At 38.4% G+C, this 13,088-nt stretch overlaps 1 protein-coding gene across 1 annotated transcript in view; it reads right to left on the bottom strand.

The window, feature by feature from the left end:
• LOC144446574 (CDK2-associated and cullin domain-containing protein 1-like) overlaps nucleotides 1-11,057 on the bottom strand; it is a 38,468-nt gene extending 27,411 nt beyond the window's left edge. The window contains exon 1 of the mRNA XM_078136371.1: nucleotides 10,856-11,057. Within this exon, the coding sequence (XP_077992497.1) occupies nucleotides 10,856-10,967 (112 nt within the window). The 5' untranslated portion in view covers nucleotides 10,968-11,057. The remainder of the gene's footprint in view (nucleotides 1-10,855) is intronic.
• Between the last annotated feature and the right edge of the window lie 2,031 nt (nucleotides 11,058-13,088).

The following is a 13,088-nucleotide window of genomic DNA, read 5'->3' as shown; positions in this document are numbered from 1 at the left end:
TGTACTCAGTTGTAGGTGTGAACGCTTTACGCCGGTGTAAGCGCCCTCAATCGGTGTATTGCAGTCATCGCACTAATTTCCCCGGTCAGCAAATTACCATGTTGCCAGCTAATTAGTGCGCAATATTGAGAGTTCGATCGACAATTACCGAGCCACATGTTCATACATGTATTGTAAACTGATGTCGCCGCGTACTTAGGCCTTTCTTGTTTATTAGGATAGTGGTGTGTAGCACCATGGGTGAAGTCATAAAACTTTGTCCGGAAGAAACCATTTCATGTACTGGTTATAAGTTGGCATAAACACGTTTGTATTTATATACTCATCTTTACTATCACACTTTGGTAAGCTTGCTAATCTTTATTCAGAACCACCAATGTATTTAAAAAAACATTGAAGTCGGCAACGAATCATAAATATTGTTATTATTATTGATGTACCACACCACATCATCCCTTCAATGAATCATCCTCCCATGTAACGTTTATGTGGTTCACTCAAACTATGTCTTATACTAACTGCAATAACTGTAGCGTGTACTGTGATTTTGGGGTTCTTTCCTCTGTTTTTGTACCTTTTTCCGTTCCGATGTTTGACTGGAAGCAATCGCTACAATTTCTCCAACGGTAACGCAAATGGCCGAGGTCACAGTGAAAACGCCGTTTTAGGTTTTCCTGTCGAATTGCAGAGCCAAACTTATGCGAAATATTATTAGGAGAACAAGACTCGTTAATTTGCTATTCAACCACCACATATTGCCCAAAATTTAACACGTGTGAGATACGTTTTCGTTACGATCTGAAAAGATACCTTATGTTTAGCACACGATGTCTTCGCCACCGTATTTACGGAAACTGCTATCAAAGAAGTTGTTGCCGAGATAGCACAGTAATTTGCGTAAATATTCTCTTCAGATTTTGTGGATTTCCTTTGTATTAACTCCCGATTATAAGTTTTAACGGTACATTTTGGCCGACATATGAGCATCACTGCAGCCATATAAGTTCAAACGCTGTGAGCATTGGAGGTACATGTATCTGTGAATATATGGTTTGTGTAAAAGTTGCTATTGATGTCTACGTTTTAGGTACTTGTCCTCTGGTTTTAATTTTACGATATTTCCATCTTGAAGTTTTTTACTGAGACTGAATGTGAATGTACTCGGAAAAGTAATGGGGTGACTGGGGGAACCCGTCCCGTTTTACATGTGCAAGTCAGATGGTGTCACGTAATTAATCTGCAAATAAATGCAGCTAGTTCTCAACATCACGTAATTACGTACAATTAGTGTTCGGTAGGATTTTTTTTTCATTTGGTTTACTGAAATATTTCATAGCAGACGACTGATGTGCGATGTGAAATTGATAACATATATTGGGTCATTTCACCACTGAGTGCCGTAAGTGTTCGGAAGTTGACTATTGCGTGAATCATTTTTGACTTTTTTACCAGTGAATGTCTACGCCACACTTATTCCTCTGAAGATTGTTCAGTTCAAATAAATTAAAGTAAAGACGATACGAGATTTGATAAATACTGATATTGTTACATGTACAGTACTACAGACATGCACACAGTGCACAGATCACATACGGAAGTGCAAATTTGCCGCCATAACAACGAAAGGCCTTGCGTGGAAAGTATTTCGGAAGGCAGAATTTGCCTGCGGTCTCGTTGCGATATTATTTTTTTCATTAGCGGGTTGTTCACCATTTCCATCACTCCTACCTGGCTTACTAGCCGGAGAAAAGAAATTAGTTATTTGCCGTTTACTCATACTGACACCGGCGGTGGTTCTCCGCCGTGTAGGCTATTTGCTGTACCATGGAAGTAGAACCATGGCTGTACTATGTCGACAAACTACCATTATTTGAGAAGAGACGTTTAATGTCAGGGGCAAACGGGAGTAGAGAAAAACCATACAACATGTCCCTCGCTAATAGTAATACACCCATGGTCCACAACAGCGAAAGAGGTAACAACTGGTGTGACTGAATTCAGAATTTGTACGAATAGAAAACACATGAATTCACGTTGGTCGACATGTCAACGTCGAGCGTGTTGCGTGGCTTGTCGAAATAAAAGTTAAACTGGGCATCACGACGCGACGACGAGTGAAATTGTTAACATGCATGAGATCTGAGAAGACATCTTCGCTTATTTCTCGAACGCATGAACGTACACAGCAATAAACAGCAATAAAAAACACAAGGCAGTCTCTACAACTCATGTTGTTTACAATGATCGCACTATGCACTTATCGTTGAACTTATCGTTTACGCCGGCGGATAATGGTGTCACATTGTGTGTGTGAACACATACAGCTGATCCCCTCTGTTTACTAATCGTTCTCACCTATTTACGCCGGAGAAAAAAAACCACGAAAAAAGCAATATGAACATGCCTTAAAAATGAAAATATACAATAACAGTGATAAAAAATGAAGATACAACTTGCAGACTAATAAGGTAATAAACAAGTCATTGAGAATGACATAGTCCCCGCTATAATTGGGTTTTAAGGAATTATCACTACTCTGATCACGCAACAACATTTGTGAACCTAAAACAAACAGACTTAGATATGTTGTGTGTGCTTGTTGGACATGGAATATGCCTCCAACAATAAAGGATTGGTTGGGTATGGGGGATCATATCATGATGAAAATGGAGTCTGAGTTATGGCTTTGGACATGGAAAATTCACAAACATTGTATCACGACGAAAATGGATAGGCACATGTATGTCATAGAACACTGTCCTAATACCAACTTTAAATGAGATCTGTTCAAGCATGTCTGAGTTATGGCTTTGGACATGAAAATTCGCAAACAAAATGGCTGCCAGGCAGCCATATTGGATCGTATCACAACGAAAATGGATATGCACATGTATATCATAGAACACTGTCCTAATACCAACTTTGAATGAGATCTGTTTAAGCATGTCTGAGTTATGGCTTTGGACATGGAAAATTCACAAACAAAATGGCTGGCAGGCAGCCATATTGAATGGTATCACAATGAAAATGGATATGCACATGTATGTCATAGAACACTGTCCTAATACCAACTTTGAATGAGATCTGTTTAAGCATGTCTGAGTTATGGCTTTGGACATGGAAAATTCACAAACAAAATGGCTGGCAGGCAGCCATATTGGATCGTATCACGACGAAAATGGATATAAACATGTATGTCATAGAACACTGTCCTAATACCAACTTTGAATAAGATCTGTTCAAGCATGTCTGAGTTATGGCTTTGGACATGAAAATTCACAAACAAAATGGCTACCAGGCAGCCATATTGGATCGTATCACAATGAAAATGGATATGCACATGTATGTCACAGAACACTGTCCTAATACCAACTTTGAATGAGATCTGTTCAAGCATGTCTGAGTTATGGCTTTTGACATGAAAATTCACAAACAAAATGGCTGCTAGGCGGCCATATTGGATCGTATCATGACAACAATGAATATGCACATGTATGTCATAGAACACTGTCCTAATACCAACTTTGAATGAGATCTGTTAAAACATGTCTGAGTTATGGCTCTAGACAGGGAAAATTCGCAAACAAAATGGTTGCTAGGCGGCCATATTGGATCGTATCATAAAACAAATTGACGTGCATATGTATGCCATAGTATGTACCAAGTTTGAAAAAAATCGGTCCAGGCATCTCCAAGAAACAGCTGCGGACAGACGGACGCACGGACGGAACCCAATCCATAAGTCCCCGTTCCGGACTTCGTCCGCGGGGACTAAAAATAACGCAATAAATATTTACAGTCCTACGGATATATTGCACACAGCAGATAAAAGCTCGGTCTGATACAAAGTTGAATACGATAAAACCAGTGGAAATGGTACAAGTAGCACACATTTAAAATTGGCACTAAACAGTCTGATTGCTTCTGGTATGAAAGATTTTGTATAACGACACATGACAGCGGCCGGTAGCCTCAGTCTACCACTTCTGTTGATTTGTCTATCATCAAATTCTTGTCATAGTGGATGTGTAGTTAAGATGAGTGCCGGTCCGTCCTTGTAGAGAAAGTTCAATGGCCACTGACACACACCGATTTGAATGCCCCTGCCTTCTTTATGATTTTACCCAGTCTAAGTCATTCTTTTTTTGGGATACTTCCTCCCAAGCAGACAATACAATAACTTAAAATGCTCTCTATAACAGAACACTAAAACAGAGCGAGAATCTCCTGCTTAACAATAATATTAACATTAAACAACCTTAGTTTTCTCAGGTAATACATATAGGAGTTGACTGGTACGTAATTGCACAACAAACATCTTCACCTTTGACCTTAACAGGATCAGGCTCAGTTGTCTGTCTGCGGAAGCTGAGTAACATTTCTTTACTTTTAGCAATGTTCAACATTAATACTACTATAGTACTAATAGCATTTTATACATGTCCAAAACAAGCTACAATATTGGGACAGGTATGAGGACAAGTACAATTAAATAAAAGCTCATATATTGAGGATGGTAGTGGTAGTGGTGAGTAACAAGTTTACACATGGCATGCCATGATCAGTGATTTGTAAAATAAAGTAACCATCAATTAGTATAATTTTCTGACAATCAGTTGTACGTACATTGTAGATTTCTATACATAACAGTTCTAGCCAGGTAAACAAGTGACCCAATGTACACCCCAGGATAGATTGCAAGGATGCTGGCTAATTTGCATATCAATTTATATATAAATAACATGGTAATTTGCATATTGGTTTACATAGTGTTCTGCATATAATATACATACTCTGATATGTTTATATGTAACACATACACACATGTACTACTGACTAGACACCACAATTTCCAACTACTAACTAGACACCACAATTTCCTAACTACTACCTAGACACCACAATTTCCTAACTACTACCTAGACACCATAATTTCCTAACTACTACCTAGACACCACAATTTCCAACTACTAACTAGACACCACAATTTCCAAACTACTACCTAGACACCACAATTTCCCAACTACTACCTAGACACCACAATTTCCAACTACTACCTAGACACCACAATTTCCCAACTACTACCTAGACACCACAATTTCCCAACTACTACCTAGACACCACAATTTCCCAACTACTACCTAGACACCACAATTTCCCAACTACTACCTAGACACCACAATTTCCCAACTACTACCTAGACACCACAATTTCCAACTACTAACTAGACACCACAATTTCCAACTACTACCTAGACACCACAATTTCCCAACTACTACCTAGACACCACAATTTCCTAACTACTAACTAGACACCACAATTTCCAAACTACTACCTAGACACCACAATTTCCCAACTACTACCTAGACACCACAATTTCCCAACTACTACCTAGACACCACAATTTCCCAACTACTACCTAGACACCACAATTTCCCAACTACTACCTAGACACCACAATTTCCCAACTACTACCTAGACACCACAATTTCCAACTACTAACTAGACACCACAATTTCCAACTACTACCTAGACACCACAATTTCCCAACTACTACCTAGACACCACAATTTCCTAACTACTAACTAGACACCACAATTTCCAAACTACTACCTAGACACCACAATTTCCAAACTACTAACTAGACACCACAATTTCCAAACTACTAACTAGACACCACAATTTCCAACTACTAACTAGACACCACAATTTCCAACTACTACCTAGACACCACAATTTCCCAACCACTAACTAGACACCACAATTTCCCAACTACTAACTAGACACCACAATTTCCAAACTACTAACTAGACACCACAATTTCCAACTACTAACTAGACACCACAATTTCCCAACTACTAACTAGACACCACAATTTCCCAACTACTAACTAGACACCACAATTTCCCAACTACTAACTAGACACCACAATTTCCAAACTACTACCTAGACACCACAATTTCCAACTACTAACTAGACACCACAATTTCCAACTACTAACTAGACACCACAATTTCCCAACTACCACCTAGACACCACAATTTCCAACTACTAACTAGACACCACAATTTCCCAACTACTACCTAGACACCACAATTTCCTAACTACTAACTAGACACCATAATTTCCAAACTACTAACTAGACACCACAATTTCCCAACTGCTAACTAGACACCACAATTTCCAAACTACTAACTAGACACCACAATTTCCCAACTACTAACTAGACACCACAATTTCCAAACTACTACCTAGACACCACAATTTCCTAACTACTAACTAGACACCACAATTTCCAAACTACTACCTAGACACCACAATTTCCTAACTACTAACTAGACACCACAATTTCCCAACTACTAACTAGACACCACAATTTCCCAACTACTAACTAGACACCACAATTTCCAAACTACTACCTAGACACCACAATTTCCTAACTACTAACTAGACACCACAATTTCCTAACTACTACCTAGACACCACAATTTCCCAACTACTAACTAGACACCACAATTTCCAAACTACTAACTAGACACCACAATTTCCAACTACTAACTATACACCACAATTTCCAAACTACTAACTAGACACCACAATTTCCAAACTACTACCTAGACACCACAATTTCCAACTACTACCTAGACACCACAATTTCCAAACTACGACCTAGACACCACAATTTCCAAACTACGACCTAGACACCACAATTTCCTAACTACTAACTAGACACCACAATTTCCAAACTACTACCTAGACACCACAATTTCCTAACTACTACCTAGACACCACAATTTCCAAACTACTACCTAGACACCACAATTTCCAACTACTAACTAGACACCACAATTTCCAAACTACGACCTAGACACCACAATTTCCCAACTACTAACTAGACACCACAATTTCCAAACTACTAACTAGACACCACAATTTCCCAACTACTAACTAGACACCACAATTTCCAAACTACTAACTAGACACCACAATTTCCAAACTACTAACTAGACACCACAATTTCCAAACTACTAACTATACACCATAATTTCCCAACTACTACCTAGACACCACAATTTCCCAACTACTAACTAGACACCACAATTTCCAAACTACTAACTAGACACCACAATTTCCTAACTACTAACTAGACACCACAATTTCCAAACTACTAACTAGACACCACAATTTCCCAACTACTACCTAGACACCACAATTTCCTAACTACTAACTAGACACCACAATTTCCCAACTACTAACTAGACACCACAATTTCCCAACTACGAACTAGACACCACAATTTCCAAACTACTACCTAGACACCACAATTTCCTAACTACTAACTAGACACCACAATTTCCCAACTACTAACTAGACACCACAATTTCCCAACTACTACCTAGACACCACAATTTCCTAACTACTAACTAGACACCACAATTTCCCAACTACTACCTAGACACCACAATTTCCCAACTACTAACTAGACACCACAATTTCCAAACTACTAACTAGACACCATAATTTCCTAACTACTACCTATACACCACAATTTCCTAACTACTAACTATACACCACAATTTCCAAACTACTAACTAGACACCACAATTTCCAACTACTAACTATACACCACAATTTCCAAACTACTACCTAGACACCATAATTTCCTAACTACTACCTAGACACCACAATTTCCTAACTACTAACTAGACACCACAATTTCCAACTACTAACTAGACACCACAATTTCCAAACTACTACCTAGACACCACAATTTCCCAACTACTACCTAGACACCACAATTTCCTAACTACTAACTAGACACCATAATTTCCCAACTACTACCTAGACACCACAATTTCCTAACTACTAACTAGACACCACAATTTCCCAACTACTACCTAGACACCACAATTTCCTAACTACTAACTATACACCACAATTTCCAAACTACTACCTAGACACCACAATTTCCCAACTACTAACTAGACACCACAATTTCCTAACTACTAACTAGACACCACAATTTCCAACTACTAACTAGACACCACAATTTCCAACTACTAACTAGACACCACAATTTCCCAACTACTACCTAGACACCACAATTTCCAAACTACTACCTAGACACCACAATTTCCCAACTACTACCTAGACACCACAATTTCCCAACTACTAACTATACACCATAATTTCCCAACTACTAACTAGACACCACAATTTCCCAACTACTAACTAGACACCACAATTTCCAAACTACTAACTAGACACCACAATTTCCCAACTACTAACTAGACACCACAATTTCCCAACTACTAACTAGACACCACAATTTCCTAACTACTACCTAGACACCACAATTTCCCAACCACTAACTAGACACCACAATTTCCCAACTACTAACTAGACACCACAATTTCCAAACTACTACCTAGACACCACAATTTCCCAACTACTAACTAGACACCACAATTTCCCAACTACTAACTAGACACCACAATTTCCCAACTACTACCTAGACACCACAATTTCCAACTACTACCTAGACACCACAATTTCCTAACTACTAACTAGACACCACAATTTCCAAACTACTAACTAGACACCACAATTTCCCAACCACTAACTAGACACCACAATTTCCTAACTACTAACTAGACACCACAATTTCCTAACTACTAACTAGACACCACAATTTCCTAACTACTACCTAGACACCACAATTTCCCAACTACTACCTAGACACCACAATTTCCCAACTACTACCTAGACACCACAATTTCCTAACTACTACCTAGACACCACAATTTCCAACTACTACCTAGACACCACAATTTCCTAACTACTAACTAGACACCACAATTTCCAAACTACTAACTAGACACCACAATTTCCTAACTACTACCTAGACACCACAATTTCCAAACTACTAACTAGACACCACAATTTCCTAACTACTAACTAGACACCACAATTTCCCAACTACTACCTAGACACCACAATTTCCTAACTACTAACTAGACACCACAATTTCCCAACTACTACCTAGACACCACAATTTCCTAACTACTACCTAGACACCACAATTTCCCAACTACTACCTAGACACCACAATTTCCTAACTACTAACTAGACACCACAATTTCCAAACTACTACCTAGACACCACAATTTCCTAACTACTAACTAGACACCACAATTTCCCAACTACTACCTAGACACCACAATTTCCAAACTACTACCTAGACACCACAATTTCCTAACTACTACCTAGACACCACAATTTCCAAACTACTAACTAGACACCACAATTTCCTAACTACTACCTAGACACCACAATTTCCAAACTACTACCTAGACACCACAATTTCCTAACTACTACCTAGACACCACAATTTCCAAACTACTAACTAGACACCACAATTTCCTAACTACTACCTAGACACCACAATTTCCAAACTACTACCTAGACACCACAATTTCCAACTACTAACTAGACACCACAATTTCCTAACTACTACCTAGACACCACAATTTCCAAACTACTACCTAGACACCACAATTTCCAACTACTAACTAGACACCACAATTTCCTAACTACTACCTAGACACCACAATTTCCAACTACACTATGTATCACCTGCCACAAAAGTACTGTTATTTGCCCAGCCACTGGGTGAATAATGGCAAAAGTGTTGTTACATTGTATTTGCCCAGCCACTGGGTGAATAATGGCAAAAGTGCTATTATTTGCCCAGCCACTGGGGGAATAATGGCAAAAGTGCTGTTATTTGCCCAGTCACTGGGTGAATAATGGCAAAAGTGCTGTTATTTGCCCAGCCACCGAGTGAATAATGGCAAAAATGCTGTTATTTGCCCAGTGCTGTTATTTGCCCAGTCACCGAGTGAATAATGGCAAAAGTGCTGTTATTTGCCCAGTCACCAAGTGAATAATGGCAAAAGTGCTGTTATTTGCCCAGTCACCGAGTGAATAATGGCAAAAGTGCTGTTATTTGCCCAGTCACCGAGTGAATAATGGCAAAAGTGTTGTTATTTGCCCAGTCACTGGGTGAATAATGGCAAAAGTGTTGTTATTTGCCCAGTCACTGGGTGAATAGCCTTTGCCATCTAAAATTCCTGAAACTTAGCTACATGTACAGCAGTGTCTATCCACTGAAGGTGATACATAGAGAGCAGTGTCCAACCACTGAAGGTGATACACAGAGAGCAGTGTCCAACCACTGAAGGTGATACATAGAGAGCAGTGTCCAACCACTAAAAGTGATACATAGAGAGCAGTGTCCAACCACTAAAGGTGATACATAGAGAGCAGTGTCCAACCACTGAAGGTGATAGACATCAGTGTCCAACCACTGAAGGTGATGAAAACCAGGTTTACTATCCCTAACCCTGACTCCCTAGCTTGACTAAAAATGTTTAATTATCTACATATAGTATTTTGCAATCGGCCCACAGTTATTCATCCTTGCCCTCAAAACTCAACTATCACTATTTTTTATTACTTCCTTTCATATCGCTTGCAACAATCACTACCAGTTATTCCACTTTATTCCACTAAAAATATCAGCGAAAGATCCCCCCTTGTTTGGTTGTCTCGTTTCGTAGTACATCACAACAACAAAAACATAATAATAATTAATATTAATATTTCCATGTGTCGATTTCAAAGGAGCGGGTAGCCACTGTAGAACAATCAGCATTTAAATATCTGACTACAATATGTGGATTTTAAATATCGGACGTCAAGAGCAATATTTATAAAGTGCCACTTAAAACCAAATGCCGTCTCTCTCTATGTATATGTACTTGTATTTACATTTTTATAATTTTGTACGTACCGACTGGCCTCAGAAGGGAGGGTAATTTTTTCCGTTCAACTTCAGCGGTAGATTGGTTCGGTTGTTCTTGTGGGTGATATTCACCACACTGGTCTTCCATGGGTTCATCCATCTTCAACAAATGGATGAAATTTCCTCCTGGAGGTGAAAATATCACGAATTACAAGCCCTCTCCGAAGACCTCATCAGTACTCAGGTTTTCAATATGGCGATTCTGCCAGTTTGTTTGTCATTTCTCTGCGCCAAAAAATCGACAAAAGCGGGCGCTATTGGTGAGGAACGCTAGGGTAAGGAAGCCATCATTATTTACGATCGGGGGGGAGGGTCGGAGGAATTACTTTGAAAATCCTCAAATTTGAGTGACACCCCCCCCCCACCACCACCTGGCTTGAAATATTTTCGTAACCCCCTCCTTGACACAAATTGTTTTCATAACCCCCCTCCCCCACCATTTTACAATCATAATTCATTAACTGTTAATGGCTACAAACATTACAAACATTTTACAAATTGAGGTTGAGTGTTCCATTGAAACACCACATACATGTATACATATGCATACATACATACATACATACATACATACATACATACATACATACATACATACATACATACATACATACATACATACATACATACATACATACATACATACATACATACATACATACATACATACATACATACATACATACATACATACATACATACATACATACATACATACATACATACATACATACATACATACATACATACATACATACATACATACATACACACATACATACATACATACATACATACATACATACATTATAAATACATACATACATACATACATACATACATACATACATACATACATACAATATCAAACTTTTTATTTTAAATTTGAATTTCCTTATAACATGATTAGATAAATCAAAGGTTGAGGGAGTCAAAGGGTTGGGTGGGTACGGGAGGGGGTTTTGTTTTCCTCTCCCATTCCCGAAGATTTTTGAAATTCAAGGACTAAAAGACTGCCTTCTGGTGCTTTTTTAACATGCCAAATTTTGAGTAGCTCCCCCCCCCCCACCTTTCACTCCCCAGTTTTTGGGTACCCCCTTCACTCCCCAGTTTTTGAATGACCCCCCCCCCTACATTCCTCCGACCCCCAGGTCGTAAATGATGATGGCTCCCTAAGGGAGGGGGCGAGATGAATAAGGGGGCGAGATCTATAGTTCAATGTAGGATTTTTTTTTTTAAACTTAATTTTTTTACGGGGTTGAGCTATTTTAGTTCTCATCTGACTAAATCGATTTCACTCTTAATGGGCCTAACTCTGTGTAGGTTAAGCTGTGTAGTATTAGCCATTTCTTGTGAAGTTTCAACTTTTCAATTTCCAACACTACCAACTATTGGAAAGGTGTGCCTGAACCTCTCCCGTTTCCCCTATATAGTCCTGATAACACTGACTATCACTACAACCCTCACATTTAATATAGTAGAAGGGTCCACTGATATCCTTCTTGTCCGTTTTGTCTTTTGGTATTACCAACATTTCTTCATGGTTTTATACGGTTTGAAACACACGTTGATATTAATAATATAAAGGCATTGAAATTTAATGGGCTTGTTTGTACCCCATTATACAAATATTTCTCTCTTTTTTTTTAAATTTAAAAAAAATTCAATGATCAAATTGAGAAATGGAAGAATTTTTGATGTAGAAAATAATAAGGTAACAGTGTCAACAAAAGAACGATTTTTCTTAACTACAGTCTTTGTATTCATAGCACTACATACTACTACATACTGGCTTATATTCATAGCACTACATACTACTACATACTGGCTTATATTCATAGCACTACATACTACTACATACTGGCTTATATTCATAGCACTACATACTACTATATACTGGCTTATATTCATAGCACTACATACTACCACATACTGGCTTATATTCATAGCACTACATACTACTACATACTGGCTTATATTCATAGCACTACATACTACTATATACTGGCTTATATTCATAGCACTACATACTACTACATACTGGCTTTGTATTCATAGTACTACATATTACTATATACTGGCTTTGTATTCATAGCACTACATACTACTACATACTGACTTTATTGTATTCATAGCACTACATACTGACTTTGTATTCATAGCACTACATACTACAACATACTGGCTTTGTATTCATAGTACTACATACTACTACATAAAC

This window comes from Glandiceps talaboti, chromosome 15 (assembly GCF_964340395.1).
Source record: "Glandiceps talaboti chromosome 15, keGlaTala1.1, whole genome shotgun sequence".
In the NCBI taxonomy this organism is placed as follows: Eukaryota; Metazoa; Hemichordata; class Enteropneusta; family Spengelidae; genus Glandiceps; species Glandiceps talaboti.
Note: the sequence above shows the minus strand (reverse complement) of the source record. Positions and strands in the feature narration are given on the sequence as shown.